Source organism: Mirounga angustirostris, unplaced genomic scaffold (assembly GCF_029215605.1).
Source record: "Mirounga angustirostris isolate CCGP_5_RB_7025 unplaced genomic scaffold, mMirAng1.0.hap1 SCAF_4, whole genome shotgun sequence".
NCBI classification, from domain to species: Eukaryota; Metazoa; Chordata; class Mammalia; order Carnivora; family Phocidae; genus Mirounga; species Mirounga angustirostris.
In genome coordinates, this window is record NW_026991712.1 from 28,938,548 (window position 1) to 28,956,109 (window position 17,562).

Below are 17,562 nucleotides of genomic sequence, written 5' to 3' on the forward strand. Positions count from 1 at the left end.
AGACTGTGGTGAAGATAACGTGGTTTAAGTACCTACCAGCAAGCCTGAGACATAGCTTGTTATGATATCAGCCCCTTTCCCTAACAAAAAAGCGAATATATTCCAACGCCCTCTGTTAAACAACTTAGGCACGGGTGTGTGTATGTTTGTATGCAGATGCACACGTGCCTGTGATTTGGGGTGGGGTCACGCTGGTGCTTCCATCCATATAATTCCAATATTAATATTTAATCCAAGATGAAAAGTTAGTTAAAATAGATTTCTTGGTGTCATGCAGATAGACTTTTAGTGTATTTCCCATAAACATTTGCTTGCATTTGTTGACTGATACAGTGACAGGATAAGAATGTCTTCCTGGAATAGATGAGGCCAGTTTTCTCAAAAGCATATTCTGGTCTGATATTCTGGATGGCAGAGTCTCCACATAGCAGAATTTTAAAACTGAAGTTTCCAAAATAGAAATGATGTATTCTTCATAAAGAAGGTGGGGAGGGGTAATTGTCATTAGTGATTAGGTTTACAAAAAATCCATGAAATAGGAATATAGGCTGGAAAGGGCAAATGCCAGTACCCAGTACTTTCTGACTTCACCATTAAAAATGAGCTATTATTGAACCATCACCAAGGAAATACACTTGGAGATACTGGATTGGCCAAATCCCAGTAGGTGAGCCATCTGGAAGGGATTAAATTGGACCTTGACCCTATGTCTTGGGCAAATTCACATTCACACCCTTCTTATAATCACTGCAATAGAATAGCAGGTATAAGTCATACATAATAAAAATATTAATGATGAGATGAAATCAGTTTTAGCTCTCTTAAAAGTAAAGCCAACAGAATTTTGCTTTGCTTTGACTTAGAATCTGTAAACAAACTATCACTAGTATTAAAAACAAAAAACAAAAAATGGAAACCTACAAATGACAAGCAGGCAGGAAGAAAAGGCAATTGCAGACAAGTTAAAAATCCATAGACTACAATGCTCCGTGGGGAGTCTTCATTTGGAAGTGTAATAGACTTTGGCTGACTTAGAATAGCAACTAAGCTTTTGAGAATGTTTCAGACTTTTAAAGCTAGATTCACTTGAAGGATTCACTTGACATGGCTCAGTAGTTTTTACACAAGAATGCTCAAAAAGGATTTTCTTCCTTAAAAATTTTAGAGAAAAAGTAAAGCCTTCTCTTAAATACTGGGTCTTGGCTCCACTTTTCAATAATTACTTACATTGTTAGTTTGTATCTTCATAGTTATTTAAGCTGCTCTTTCTCTTGTCTCACCCATCGTTTTGGAGGCTCAAAGAGTTGGTTAAGAGCTGGGTTCATCTAAAAATCACATCTACATGTCTTCTGAACTTGTAATTCTGGCTATTTTAAGGTTTATTTTACATTAGAGTTGAATGATGACATCTACTTTATAAGACATAAAAATTATCTCAGGGGATGAAAGGTGCCGCCGAGAGAATATAGTCCCTGCTAGGGTAATAGCATTGCACGGTGACAGATGGCAGCTCTGCGTGCGGTGAGCCCAGCATAATGCATGCTGCTGTCAGATCACCGGGTTGTACACCTGAAACTGATGTAACACTGTGTGCCAAACACACTGGAATTAAAGAAAACCATCTCAGAATTTTATAAGGATTATGATATTTGTTTTTGTTTTTCTTACAGGGACTCTGTTTGAAATCTCATTTTTACTCAATAAATAATTTTTTTTTCTATTTTTCCCTGTAGTTTCAGATATTCATGAAATAGCACTATACTGTGTTAAAATGAAATGCTAAATGCAAACATTTAAACATTACACGTCACCAAATTACTAATTGTACCAATAATTTGGGGAAGTTTGAGAAGTTACATTTATTATGAATAATGTTAAATCAATGTCTAGATTTTATCTAAACTTCACAGCCCCAGAAAATACAGTGAATTTCTCAGATTCAATGGAAAGAGCTACACTTTCAGTCTCTATCATTTGGCTCTTTCACAAATCTGCTCCATTTTGGGGGAAACATTTTTGTGATACTAGAAGGAAAATATGAATCATTCTTATGGGTTAAAGTATCTTGGGCCAGGATTTATTAGAGCCTTGGCAAAGACTTTATCTGCTCTGTCTTCATGTACAAGTATTGGCTGTTTCCTCTTGGGCTGATAACGGCACAGATTCTCATTTACCCTGTGGTCCATTTTCTTCTCATTCATGAATCAGCTTTGGCTAAAGGTTATTTCAGAAGCCAAGCAGGTATCATCAAAAGATACTTTTGTGGCAGATAAATAAGTATCAGTGACAGTGATATCATCAAGCTCTGTGCTGAAGGGATCTGACTCCTTGATGACACTGTAATTTAGGGCCACACTGTAGTTAGTGGGTTTCTCCACTGGTTTCTGCTTGCATTTGCAGAGCTTGCTGAAGGCTGCACGGAATTTCTGGGACATGAGATTGTAAATCACCGGGTTGATGGCACTGTTGAGATAAATGCAAATTCTGCAAAAGAGCAAGAACCAATTTTCTTGGAAAGGGCTGGAGAGAAATGAGTTGACAACCACAAGAGTCCTGTAGGGCATCCATAAAAGGGCAAACAGAATTACAACCACTGCCAGCATCTTGGTGACCTATGGAGAAATAAAGAGAAATGCAGTGCAAACACAAACAAAAACAAAACAAACAAACAAATGAAAATAAAACACCTCCCTTCCCCTCCCAACCCCCGCCAACCATTAGTTCCCAAGAGGTAGTCTGAGACAAGGGCTTAAATGCAGGCAGTTTATTTGTGAGATCATCCCAGGAAGCAGGATTAAGGGTAAAAGAGAGAGTGTGATAGAAGAAGAAAAGCTAAAACAGGGTGTATTATTGCGATGACTCCCCCTGTGGGCAACTGTGAATCAAGTAATGCATTTCTGGATTATCTGTCCAGGGAAAGAGAGGCCGGGGCATTTATCCACTGGCTGCCAATCTCTGCTTTGTTGAGGAGTGCCCTTGGGGGCTTTAACTGGCCCACACTTCCACGATTCTCCTGCATGGAAACTCATGGGGGCTTTAAAGAGAACCTTGAGGCAGAGAAGATAGACAGGGGGCAATGAATACCAGAATCAGGATGTTTTCTGCAAGCAGGAACCATCCACTGTAGCAATGGCTGAAATCAGGGGCCAGCTAAGAGAATGCGATATAGGCCACCAAAAATGTCTATGACAAGTGTTAGGAGACCTAAGGTCTAATCCCGTCTTTACTTACCTTATATGTGGCCCTGAGAAATGATCTTAACCTTATAGCTCGTCTGTAAAATGGAGCCAGTATTGCTCCCCTAAATCAAATGGGGTAACAATAGTTCGAAAAGGATAAAATGTCTTTTAAAAAAGCCAACAGTTGTTGAACGTCTACTATGTTCCAGACACTAGATCTAGTTATCACATTTAAAAGGCTGAAAATCCTCCAAAATAGGTATTGCATCTTCCATTTTTCAAATCAGAAAATGAAATGCAGGTGCTGGTAAGTACTTTGGCGGAAGTGGTAGAGTCTTAGAGCCGGGACTGGAAGCCAAGTCAGCCTGGATCCAAAGTTTTGCCCTTCCCACCGTACAGCTGTCCTTCAGGGTAAAGGGAGATACAGGACAGAGAAAACAAACTTTGAAATTTTACATAGAGTTGACCCTACTCCTAAGAACAAGCCATGCACAGGAGCTAGGACAGTAGGTAGGATGAGGTTAATATCCAAGATTGCCCAGGGACAAGATTATCAAAGAGCATAATTTAGCAGATTCTGGAGACTGACCCAGACTCAGAGTTAGATCATTTGGTTTTGTCCATGTTAAGTGGTTTTAAGACCTTAATGGAGTCATTCACCTGTACTTCCATGTCTACATCTGAAAATATGCCTGATCATATTGTTCATTTAATTCATAGAGATATTGAGAAAGTAAAATTTAAAAATAATGAACATGATAAGGGCTTTGAAACTCTAAAGCACTATGGAAATATTATCCTTTGGTTAATGACCATATAAAGAGACCATAATATTTCAGTTCTGTGGAGGACATATTAAAATTGTAGCAGTGGTTACCTTTGGGTGGAGAAGATAATAATTGATTGCTTTTCTTCAAAAGCAACACTTTACACATTTTAAAATAAGTTTTCAAGGGCCCCTGGCTGCCTTGATCAGTGGAGCATGCAACGCTTGATCTTGGGGTCATAAGTTCAAGTCCCATGTTGGGTGTAGAGATTACTTAAAAATAAAAATAAAAAAATCTTTTACCTCTGAAACAAATAATACATTATATGTTAAAAAAGAAAAAAGAAGAAGATAGCAGGAAGGGAAAAATGAAGGGGGGGGAATTGGAGGGGGAGACGAACCATGAGAGACTATGGACTCTGAGAAACAAACTGAGGGTTCTAGAGGGGAGGGGGGGTTGGGTTAGCCTGGTGAGGAGTATTAAAGAGGGCACGTACTGAATGGAACACTGGGTGTTATATGCAAACAATGAATCATGGAATACTACATCAAAAACTAATGATGTAATGTATGGTGATTAACATAACATAATAATAAAAAAAACTAATGGTGTAATGTATGGTGATTAACATAACATAATAAAAAATTAAAAATAAATAAATAAATAAAATTTTCAGTTACCTCTAGTCTCTCACAGATTTTGAGAAATTCCAGCTTCCTTGGCCCAGACTTTCTAGATGTTCTGAACTTAGAAACTACCCAAAATGGAAGGAACAGATTCTTCCCCCCCATCCCTTTTGACCTTCCAGCTGTTTTACTAAGGCTAGTACTAGAAGCTTCTATCTTGTTCTGGCATTGAGGGGGATCCTGTTTTGAGAGAGGGCTTTTTAAAGGTCTTTAGTGTAGAAATAAAGATTCTACATCTAGACACGTACTCTGTTATCAGTATCTACTATAAATTCATCTCCCAACCTTGTACTTAATCCTGGTAATAGAATCCATCTTGATCTCCTGTGTTGGAAAACCTCCCTTGTCTCCCTAGCACATTTAGTCTTCTGATCCTGGGGCTCTGTTTTACTCTTAGCCATATCTCTTCTACCTTAGCTAGGAAACCCCTTGTATCCTACATTGTGGGAGTGAGGTACTCTCTTGCTGTTATTCTTCCTGGATCTGTAGTAATTGCCTCTTTCCTTGGCTCTCCAAATATTTGCTGTAAGACTTTTCATCTATGGGCACAAATAGTCTTTGTCTTTTTTTTTTTTTTCTTTTTTAACTATTACTATCTCTTTTTGAACAACTTCTACTACTTCCTTGCAGTGCCACCTACGAGCTATCCATCTACTCTCAAGGCAGGAACTAGTATTTCCAGTAGATATTAAGAACTCCTCATGTGTGGGGCACCTGGGTGGCTCAGACGGTTGAGCGTCTGCCTTCGGCTCAGGTCATGATCCCAGGGTCCTGGGATCGAGTCCCGCATCGGGCTCCCTGCTCCTTGGGAGCCTGCTTCTCCCTCTGCTTCTCTCTCTCTCTCTCTGTCTCTCATGAATAAATAAACTCTTAAAAAAAAAAAAAAGAACTCGTGTGTACTGATTCTAAGAGATAGGTACTGAGTATGACAGAAGAGTCTTTGATCTGTGTTTGAGGATAACAGAGACAGCTTCATAGGATTTTTAGGTAGACTGGTGAATTCTCCAAATGCTCTGGGTTTCTTGGGTTGGCCATAACATTAGTTCTCTGGAATTCCTTTCATGGAATAAGATCGATCCCATTGTGTGATTTTTTTTCCCAAAAAAACCTCATAGGTGGATCTTATAATACCATATAAATATCCCATGTGTTTTGATAAACTTGTTAAAATCTTTATAAAGTATACTAATCACCATAAATTGATCAATTATTGCCAATACTCCTCTGAATGCATTGCTCATTGCTGTATAATCCATCCAGTGGCATAATCATAGAAGATAAATATGGAGATCACTAGAATTGAATCTCCAAAAGATATATCTTAGAATTTTCCTTTTATTCCTTTGCATGCTAAGCATTTAAGACTGGAATTAAAGTTATGTTTAAGGAGAGCGTTAAAAGAACAACTGGGGGAGAGAGAACCAATATTTATTGAGCACCTACTATGAGTTAAGTATATAGCTCTTTTTTTTAAAGATTTTATTTATTTATTTTAGAGAGAGAGAGAGAGCACAAGAGGGGGGGAGGGTCAGAGAGAGAAGCAGACTTCCCGCTAAGCAGGGAGCCCAATGTGGGACTCGATCCTGGGACTCCGGGATCATGACCTGAGCCAAAGGCAGTCACTTAACCGACTGAACCACTCAGGCGCCCTAGGTATAGCTCTTCATAAATATCTGATTTATGAACAAACTTCTTGTAGATTATAAAATTTATTTTATGGTTGAGGAAACTTGAAAAATACTAGTGATATTCTTAGGATTTGAGTCCATGTCCTTCAGACTATTGAGGTCATTCTTTTACATTTATAATATTTCCTCTCTATAAGATAAATGAAGTTGAAAGTTGTGTTTAATTAACTCTTGATCTTCATGTCAAAACCACCTGTATTTAAAATATTTCAATTCATTCACTCAACAGCCAACATTTGGAACATCTGCTGTGTGTAAAGTGTTAAATTAAACTTAATCTCTATACTGCTAATTCTCTATCATCTTGTCCTGAGCAAAGAACTGTTCTTGCTCTCCAGTTCCTCTTTCCCACCCTTCTAGGGCCATTTTGTCACTTTCCTGAAGCTCTCCCTGCCCTCCAAGAATGTGCCCCAAGTCCCCTGTTCTGCCTCACTCACTGTTCCCTGAGCTTCTCTTCAGACTCAGTGCATGGAGGGTAGTTACACTTCATATTTTGCTCACTGGGGGTAGAGAAGTTGTTCTGTGTGAGAATGTGTAATTTTCACATTGGTTCATATAATACCAGCTAAAATATTATTCCAGAGATTCTGACTTCTTTCAGAGATTAAGAAGGATTTACTCAGTCAAGAGGTTAACTGAAGCCTAATTTTTTTCTGAGCAGACTTTTAAGATTATGAGTAAATACTTTAATTGGTCCTAGGAAATCGAAGACTTAATTCAGTGATAAATATTCTGAGCTTTAGAAGGAGATATAGTAATTATCATCTTTATCATCATCATCACTCACATCCCTGTCTTTGTCTCCTGTCTAGTACTCCAGGTTCTCTGACATCAGGTCACTGCTTTATACCTGCCAACATCCTCCCACTCCTTGCCAAGGACTAAGCATCCTGTATTTGAATCTCTGCTTGCTACACAATGAGGTTGCTACTATCACATTTGAGTTCTTTATGATGGCTCATGGTAAAGATATGTAAACATTAGCTTATTTAGTGCTTATAATAACTCTATGTGTAAGCTAGTATTAGCTCTATTTTGCATATGGGGAAATTGGGGTTTACAGAATGTATGTGATTTGTCTAAAGACACATGAGTAGTAAGTGACAAAGCTGTGATTCAACCCAAGTCTACTTAAGCCAAAGCCCATGCTCTTTCCTTTATACTTTGCTCTTTCTCTCTATGAAAGTCTTTTGCATTTCCAATGATGAGATTTCTACTGTGTTATCCCCGTTGTCGTCACTTAAACACTTAACTTCTTCTAAGCATAAATCCAACATACATGTTGCTTCTAGATTTCCAAACTTAAAGTTTGAATTTCATCTGTCTTTGTGTTTTTCTCTACAATTGTCAGGTGAAACATTGAACCCACATTTAATATCTACCTACCTCTTTTCACTTAATGTCAGTGAGGGAGCACTGTCTTTAAGAAAAGCTACAGTTTCAAGGTTAATATCTCTGCCATGTGCTTCCATAGCCCCCCAGGCAAACTTTGACAACACTACCAAAACTTTTTATTGCAATGATCTATATTTGTCCACCTCTCTAATACATGGTAAGCTTCTTCAGGGGATGAGTAAGTTTATTAATTTCTTTGTCCTCAGGGATTTAGTACGGTGTGTGACAGAAGATAGCCCCCAGTAAATGTTGAATAAATTCAGGCATGGAAAGAATTATTTCAAAATTGTAGACATGATCCTTTATTGGATTTTAATACTCCAAAATTTTGTTAGAGGATTTTTGCAAACATTTTATTTTTAATATTGAAAAATCTCTTTTAAGTGGAGATTGGTTAATTAATAAAATGAGTCCTTAATACATTTCAGCTTTTTGTTGAAATAAATATATTTTACAAAATTTAGGGAAGTGTGGAGTAAAATAAATATAATGATGTTTCTAAAATTAATCAATTGGAAAATACATCTCCAGTGGGATAATAGAGAATACATTTAATCCCACTCATAATTATTTTTAGTTAATTCCCAATACCTTTGATTGAGTTTAATAACTCAAATTTCTAAAATATTCACAAGTTTTTAGTGTATCCATAGCTTGGATTTTAACAACGCTTATTCATTATAGATGCAAACACCTAGAAAAAAATGTTCGGGAGGTCATCTTTCATACACTGTTGCTGAAGTTTTATTTCTGTTGCTATTCCTTATCCCAAATAAAGGGGCAAAGATGCAAATCTGAAAATATCTTTGGGCCATTGTTTTTAAGCCTTGACAATTTTGCTAGGGCAATGCATGAGATATGTGATGAGAGGAAAGATTGCTTCTTTACCAGCCTCTGTACCAGGACGTAAAATTCCTTGAGAAACAGTATGACACAATCTTCAGGGGAAAATGATTTTACAATATATTTGGATGGGGAAGGAATTTATCCATTCATTTAAGAGATTCATTTGCATCTATCCTATGTTCCAGTCAATGTCCTGGCTCTTGATTCGACAATGATCCAGAGAGACATTGCTAATGGCTTCACGTACCTTATAATCTGATGGGTAGTTAAAATACATTGTGATGAATCCAAAGACAGAGAAAAGTTTGGGTTCTATGAGAGCACCTGATCTGGAGTTGAGGTCAAAGGGTGGTTTGTAAGGGCTTTCTGGTCTCAGTGACATCTAAGCCAAAATCTGGAGGTAAAGAGAGGCAGGAAGAATGTTCCTGCAGAGACTGGATGTGTGTAGCCGTGTGGAGGCATGAGATAGTGAGGCCTATCATGGAGACCAGAAGTAATTTAGTATGCAAGTTCTGGGGTGCCTGAGTGGCGCAGTCCACTGAGCAACCAACTCTTGGTTTCAACTTGGGTCTGATCTCAGGGCCATGAGATGGAACCCCATGTTGGGCTCCGTGCTCAGCACTGAGTCTGCTTCAGATTCTCTCTCCCTCTGCCCCTCCTGCTTGTACTCTCTCTCTCATAAATAAATCTTTAAAAAATTTTAGTATGCAAGTTCCAATTGCAGATCATGTGAATAAGTGGAACTCTATCTTTCTCTAGGAAGCTTGTGGAAGCCATTACAAAAGTCATCACTTTTACCTGATGAGGTGATGTCACACTCTGTGGGGTGCTTGGCCTTCCATTGCTAGGACAGAAGGAGAGATGCAGCCGTCAAAGGAGATACAGTGTCGAGTTCTGAAAATGTCAGCTCCATGAAGCCATTTTAGTAATGAGGAGGTAGGCAGCCACTTTTGCACAGTATAGTGAGGACAAGAAAGGAGGCTGATTAAATTGATTAAATTTAATCAATTGATTAAAACACAGTATTGAGAGAGAGAGAGATTGCACACATTGATGGTTGAGGAGAAGAGCACAGAGGGAACAGGAGGAGCTAAGCAAGGGCCTTTGTCCTTGGCCACCATGGTGAAGGGTTATCTTTCTCATGAGGATCAGCTTGAAAATTTTAAATCAAGCCCTACTATATATATTTTACTCTTCATTATGTTTAATTATGTGGAATAATGGCATATAGCTCTCATAAAAGAGTTTAGATTCAGTCCTTCTCAACACATCCTTTTGTAATCTCTATAAAACCTCTAGATAATGATCCTACTAGGGATTGCTACTACTACTACTACTACTACTACTTCTTCTTCTTCTTCTTCTTCTTCTTCTTCTTCTTCTTCTTCTTCTTCTTCTTCTCCTTCTCCTTCCTCTTCCTCTTCTCTCTCTCTTTTTTTTTTAATGTGAAGTGGACAGATTTCTAACTTCTGATTTTTAAGGTTGAGATTATGGTTATGGTTCCTTCAGGGGACACTAGTTCAACTTGGCATATATGTGCTGCATGTGAAAAACCAGGCTAATTAAGTTCTCTATTTCAGCCTGCTAAGGATCCTTGTATTACTAACTACTATTCCTATTACTAGTACTATGATTTTACTACAAGTTCTAAAACTATTAACTAACATTTGTATATTGCTTTTTAAAAAAGTGTTAGATTTATGGGAAAGTTGCAAAGATAATACAGAGTTTCCATCTACTTTACATCAAAGTCCCCCTATTATTAACACCTTATATTGGTATGGTGCATTTGTCACAATTAACAAACCAATATTGATACTTTTTCTATGGAGTCAGTTAACTGCATAATTTATTCAAATTTCATTAGTTTTTTCCTGGTGCACTTTTTCTGTTTCAGGATCTTATCCAGGATACCATGTTATACTTAGTCATCACGTCTCCTTAGGTTCCTCTGGGAAGTGACAGTTTCTCTAACTTTCCATAATTTTGATGGCCTTGATAATTTTGAGGAGTACCAGTTAGGTGTTTTATAGAATATCCATCAATTTGAGCTTGGCTGGTGTTTTCTCACACTTAGAATGAAGTTATAGATTTGGGGGAGGAAGGCCACAAAGGTGAACTGCCATTCTCAACACAATATTTGAGTGCATGTTATCAACTTGACTTATGACTAATGTTAACCTCATATCTTGCTTTATTGAGATATAATATACATATAATTAAATTCACCCACTTAGAGTGTATAATTCAAGAGTTTTTAATATATTCCCAGAGTGTACAACCATTACCCCACTCTAATTTTAGAACATCTTCATCATCCTGAAAAGAAACCCCATACCCATTATAAGTCACTCCCACCTTCCCCAGCTCTAGATTGCCGTAGGCAACTGCTAGTATATTCGTGGCCCCATAGATTTGCCTATTCTGAACATTTCATTTGAATGGAATTAATCTTTTGTGGTATGACTGGCTTCTTTCACTTGGCATAATGTTTTAAGGTTCATCCATGTTGGAGTACGTATGAGTACTTCATTTCTTTTTATTGCTGAATAATATTTCACTATTTGTTGGAAAAGGGACTGGTAAAAAAGAAGGGTTGCAAGAGGGAGATGCAGAGCCGATTTATTTTTCTCAAAAATGGAAGATATTATATCTTTGTTTGCTTGGGGAGCAATCCCACAGAGAGGGGAAAATTTGTGATCCAGGAGAGAGAGAAAGAAAGACAATTGGAAGAACTGTGTTCTTTTTTTTTTTTTAAAGATTATTTATTTATTTATTTATTTATTAGAGAGTGAGCAGGAGAGAAACAGCATGAGAGGGGAGAGGGTCAGAGGGAGAAGCAGGCTCCCCGCTGAGCCGGGAGCCCGATGTGGGACTCAATCCCAGGACCCCGGGATCATGACCTGAGCTGAGGGCAGTCGCTTAACCAACTGAGCCACCCAGGCGCCCGGAAGAACTGTGTTCTTGAATAGGGAACAGAATGGGGTGCACAAGTGGTGAGTTGGCCTCTTCTTAGTCATATACACAAAAAACACTTTTTCAATATCTTCCCCTTTTTCTTAGCCACACTTGGTCTAAGATATCAAGATAATGCAGGAGAAAATTCCACCTTTCTTGTCAATACCCTGAATCTTGAATGGAGTCCTAACAGCAGCTAATTGTTTAATTCCTTGTATTAACAAAGTACTTTCATTGTCATCAAGCCATTTTGTGTTTCTATCCCTATGAAATCTGTAGGATAGGTGTTATTGCTTGCATTTTATTGATGAGGGTTGGAAACTGAGCTCAGAGAAGCAGAGAAAGAAGGTCATACAACTCATATATACATATAAGTAGCAAAGCTAGTTATTGGATAGTCTATTGATACTACACCTAGTTTTCTTTCTAGATAATTACAGAAATCAACGTATATACTGAGCTGATGACTTCCAATTGTTGTAAATAATGTTTATGAAATACTTGGAAAGGCCAATATTGTTGGCAGGAATCATCAGTAGTCCTGGGATTACATGTGTCTTTTGCTACATTTAGAAAGTACTGATTAGAGAGAAGAAAGTTGTCATAACAAGGCAGATAGGGATCCTTCACACCAATCTATCTCCTAGGGAAAAAAAATAAACAATAAAATTTAAAATGCAAAAGTAATAAAATGGAATCAAAAATAAAATGGGAACTTTTATTTCTGGGGTCACAGTCCAATTAGTAACGTGTTATTTGTGAGGATCTGGTTACATGGGATTTGGGGACACCTTAATTATCAGAGATTAGTTTATTAATCTGTCCAGGAAGTTATAGGGAGTTGATTGATATCTCAGTTCTCTGGAAGATTTAGTCTGAATTCTTGCGTTGATTCAGAAAAAAATTCTGACTTTTGATTTTATGTCTGATTCAGAAAAGATTCCGTGCATGGTCATGGGTCTTGCTATCATCTAGACATTCTTCCTTGGGAGAGAAAAGCTGTGGCATACTGCTGTATGTCAGTGAATGGCCAAGTCTAGTGGGTATGGAAGAAAGAGTTGGAATTGGCGTGTAGCATCTTGGTTTCACAACCCCTCTCTGACCCTGAAGAGATTGGGCAGATCACATGATTTATGTTTGAACCTCATTTTCCAGAGTCAGTAAATGTACAATCTTTATTTCTCCCAAAAGTCTCTCCAGTTCCAACATTCTAAGAAGATCTAACTTATATGTTACTCATGGTAACACAATATTCAGACATGCTTGTGATCATTTTCACATAATTGGGTTTTGTTATTTGGGGGTTGTAAGGCCAGGCAAAGGGAAATAGTACCTGGAGCATAAATATTCCTCAAGGTACTGATAAACTATAGGAATAGATTCAATTCCTAATAACGGAGATTGTCAGTAATTATCTTAATTGCTGCGTTCACAGGAAGATGCAGTTTCCTGAAGTGCTGAAGAAATTACTAGAATTCATTTTAACTTCCTGTAGCTAATTAAGAACATGGTGCATCTCTAGACCCAGAACCCTGGCTTCCTAACCTTTTATTATTTTCCCTTTTAAAGTTTATTATAACTGAAATATGGTTGAAGAACTGGAGTCATTGAGATATATTGGAGCATCACCTTGAGAAGAAAGCAAATAATTGAATCCTCTTTTAGGAGTACTATCAATTTAAAGACTGAATCTATAGAAGTTTTAAAAGGAATGCTGAAATAAAAATTATTTAATAACAGGTACCAGGGTCCATTCAAACATTTGGTTGAAATTCAGTGGCAGAATATAAAGATTTCAGGGAAATATTAAATACTGTGGAAAAGCTTTCTTAAAACTAAAAAGGCAAATCCATGTAAGAGGAGATGACAGCCATATCAATAACTGGTGTTGGAAGACTACCACTCTTACAATGCATGATCTTCAAGAGTGTCAGAACAGGTAACTAATTTGTGGATCATTGTCTCTTTATTTGTTTTGTATCTCCCACATTCTCTAACACCAAAGTTCTGCTTTTGGTTTCATGACCAGAATAAATCAACAACAAACTTTTATTGGATCCCTAGTACACAAAAGTTTGGGAGAAGTCCTTAGTAAATATGCCTGCCACATAATAAGTGCTCAATGCACAGTTGAATTATTCTTGAGTAAATACTTATTTTTCACAAATGTTAAAATATAATTGTGGAGGTATGTGTAGGTTTAGGACTCTTTAAATTAGCAAAGTGGTCTAGTTCTTGTACTTCTGGCTGGAATATACCCAATTTCAAAAGTGTACTTCCTTCTGGAAACATTCTCTTGGTTAATGAATACAAAACAGTTAGCTTTAATATTCTAATGCCATTCTTTGAAGAGTAACAATACGTTTTGTGTTTGGCTCCTGTCCATGTTCTCCTGTATTGCTACATTTTAACAAAGTGTTCTGTTACTGGGAATATTTTGCTCTCAGATGGCCTTCAGCAAAGTGATCAATGACCCTTTGCATTTTGTTACATTAATTGAGCCAGTTGAAGAATGAACTTGAGACAGTTATATAAATCTGAATTTAGGTAAGCTTCTACACTGATTGGGAGTGCTGAGATTTTCCTCTTCCAGAGGTGTTCTGCTTTGTTTTGACTTAGAGTCTGGCAATGTGGTTTGTAAAAGAGTTATAATCAATGTGGAGTGCTTTGTACTATGGAGTGGGATCATTGGTGGGGTTTAAAAATTGAATGATGGGGCCACCAATGGGCTTAGAATCAACTCAAAGTCAGTTAAAGTATAATAAAAGTGAATAAGGTCAGAGTGGTGATTCATGGTGGGGAGATCATGGACTGTCAAATCCTGCCTTGTGGATTACTTACAGATTTCTTGGCAAGGAGCCACTTACGGATGCTAATGCATGGGTTCTTGACTCCACCTGTCAAGTACTATATATAAATATTCCCTTAAGAACTTAGAGCCATTCTGGCTAGAATTACGGATTATTTTCTGGACTCTATTCTGATTAAAGATGTCCATGAAAATAGTAGCAGAGATTCACATTAGAGAAATTTTGGTAGTATTTGGCAATGCTTGGGGAAGAAGTGGGGATTAAGGGAGAAGTAGGGATTACAGAAATAGTGATACAAGCTTTTTAAATATAAATTTGTAAGTGTGGTGCATCCAGTGAAATTGAAAAAAAAAAATGTCTCCACAATTGTAGGGGTGCTGAGAAAGCAGACTTGTCAAGCAGAGCTATTCTCTGAGTGAGACATTTGTGGGGACAGGAAATTGAGCTCTATATCCCGGGGGGCCACACGCTGGCCCTGCCCTTGGTAGGACATACGAGCACAGTTGAGAGGTGGAGCTGCAGAAGGACATGTTTTCATACAGAACACCATGTGCGTCCTCCGTGACACCCCCAGATGCTTTACTGAGCATCACCAAATACCAAGTGTGAGGACGCTTACGGGAAACAGAGGGAGCTCTGCACCCAGGGCTGATATGGGATGAACCCTCAAAGCCCATCTTTCTTTCAAAAGCCAAGTTAGAGCGAGGTACAAACACACAAAGAGTGAAAAAAGTGATGGGACCCTGAGCTATTCTGGTTCATGAAACTAGAGTTCAGGGCTAAATTATACCCAAACCTCTCAGGGTGGGAGAGAGCCTGAGTGGTTGTGAGCCTCACTTTCTGAGAATCTCTGAGTCTGTGTTAGAGGACAGACTGTGAAGTATTTCTTAACATGTTTCAGTATCGAATGAGGAAAATGGGATGAAAATGGAAGACAGTCTAATCTAGCAATAGAAATTAGCAGATGAGGGGAGAATGGCGGCCTGGAGAGGGCAGGGAAGCTGCGTGCCATTTCTCCAGACCTCGTCCTGCCTAACTCTTCCATTTGGCTTTTCCTGAGTTACATCCTCTTATAATCAACCACTGATCTGGAAGAATTGATGGGGGCGGAGCAAGATGGCGGAGGAGTAGGAGACCTGGATTTTGTCTCCTCTCAGGAATTCAGCTGGATAGGGATCAAACCATTCTGAACACCTACAAACTCAACAGGAGATCGAAAAAAAGAAGAGCAACAACTCTCTCATCAGAAAAGTGACCACTTTCTGGAAGGTAGGACGTGCGGAGAAGTGAATCCGAGGTGATATTCGGGAGGATAGACGGCGGGGGAGAGGCCTCCATTGGCCACTTCTGGAAAGTGATAGAGCCGCGGAGCACAAAATCGGAACTTTTAAAAGTCTGCTCTGCTGAGGAACGTCACTCTGGTGGCTAAGCGGGGGGTGGAACCCTCCGGGACAGTGTGGTCTCAGGACCCTTGGAGTCACAGAAAGACTGGGGGTGCCTGAGTGTGGCAGAGCTCCCAGGTAATGGAGCAGGGAAGCCAGCTGCAGAGGCGGAGCCCAGGCGCGGGCTCTCAGCTCGGGGTTGCCATAAACCGTGATCTGTGGCACAGTTGGGCCACTGCTCCTCCAGCAGGGACCCAACAAGAGGCAGATCCGGGGAGACTCACCTTCCTCCCCCGGGGGGAGCTGCACGAGAGTGCACCGCAGGGACCTGCTGGGTTTGGAGACTCCACCCGGGGTTGGGTGCCAACTTTACAGTCATATTCCATCCCTTCATCATATCAACCCTTATTTTTGTACATATATAAGTTTTTCTTTCTTTAAAATTTTGGGAGGCACTTTCTTCTAAAAGACCAAAATACACCCCAAATCTAGTGTGTGGCACTGATCTATATACCAGCCTGATCATATTTGATCACATTCTGGTTTGTTGTTGTTGTTGTTGTTTTGTTTGTTTTTGTTTTTATCTTTATCTTTATCTTTTTCTTTTTTTTCTTTTTCTTTTTTCTCTCTTTCCATTTCTTTTTCCACTGCTTCAGGTCTTTTCTGATTTGTTTAGAGTATATTTCTGGGGATGTTGTTACTCTGCTAGCATTTTGTTCTCTCATTAATCTATTCTCCTCTGCACAAAATGACAAGACGGAAAAAATCACCTCAACAAAAAAACAAGAGATAGTACCGACTGCCAGGGACAGTAGTACAGACTACTCAATATGGACATTAGTACGATGTCAGATCTAGAGTTCAGAATCATCACTTTAAAGATACTAGCTGGGCTTGAAAAAAATATGGAAGTTATTAGAGAAACCCTTTCTGGAGAAGTAAAAGAACTAAAATCCAACCAAGTAGAAATCAAAAAGTCTATTAATGAGGTGCAATAAAAAATGGGGGCGCTAACTGCTAGAATAAATGAGGCAGAAGAGAGAATTAGTAATATAGAAGACGAAATGATGGAAAATAAAGAGGCTGAGAAAAAGAGAGATAAACAACAACTGGATCACGAGGGCAGAATTCGAGAGATAAGCGATACCATAAGACGAAACAACATTAGAATAATTGGGATCCCAGAAGAAGAAGAAAGAGAGAGGGGGGCAGAAGGTATAATGGAGCAAATTATAGCAGAGAACTTCCCTAATTTGGGGAAGGAAACAGGCATCAAAATCCAGGAAGCACAGAGAACCCCTCTCAAAATCAATAAAAATAGGTCAACACCCCGACATCTAATAGTAAAACTTACGAGTCTCATAGACAAAGAGAAAATCCTGAAAGCAGCTCGGGAGAAGAGATATGTAACCTACAAGGGTAGAAACATTAGATTGGCAACAGACCTATCCACAGAGACCTGGCAGGCCAGAAAGGACTGGCAGGATATCTTCAGAGCACTAAATGAGAAAAATATGCAGCCAAGAATACTATATCCAGCTAGGCTGTCATTGAAAATTGAAGGAGAGATAAAAAGCTTCCAGGACAAACAAAAACTAAAGGAATTTGCAAACACAAAACCAGCCCTACAGGGAATCTTGAAAGGGGTCCTCTAAGCAAAGAGAGATCCAAAAGCAACATAGACCAGAAAGGAACACAGACAATATACAGTAACAGTCCCCTTACAGGCAATACAATGGCACTAAATTCCTATCTTTCAATAGTTACCCTGAATGTAAATGGGCTAAATGCCCCAATCAAAAGATACAGGCTATCAGACTGGATTAAAAAACAAGACCCATCAATATGCTG

The 17,562-nt window shown here is 38.7% G+C and overlaps 1 protein-coding gene across 1 annotated transcript in view; it reads right to left on the reverse strand.

Annotated features, from left to right (window-relative positions):
- Window positions 1-1,971: 1,971 nt before the first annotated feature.
- Window positions 1,972-17,562, reverse strand: part of TRHR (thyrotropin releasing hormone receptor) — a 42,960-nt gene continuing 27,369 nt past the window's right edge. Inside the window, exon 2 of the mRNA XM_045896041.3 lies at window positions 1,972-2,612. Within this exon, the coding sequence (XP_045751997.1) occupies window positions 2,205-2,612 (408 nt within the window). The 3' untranslated portion in view covers window positions 1,972-2,204. The remainder of the gene's footprint in view (window positions 2,613-17,562) is intronic.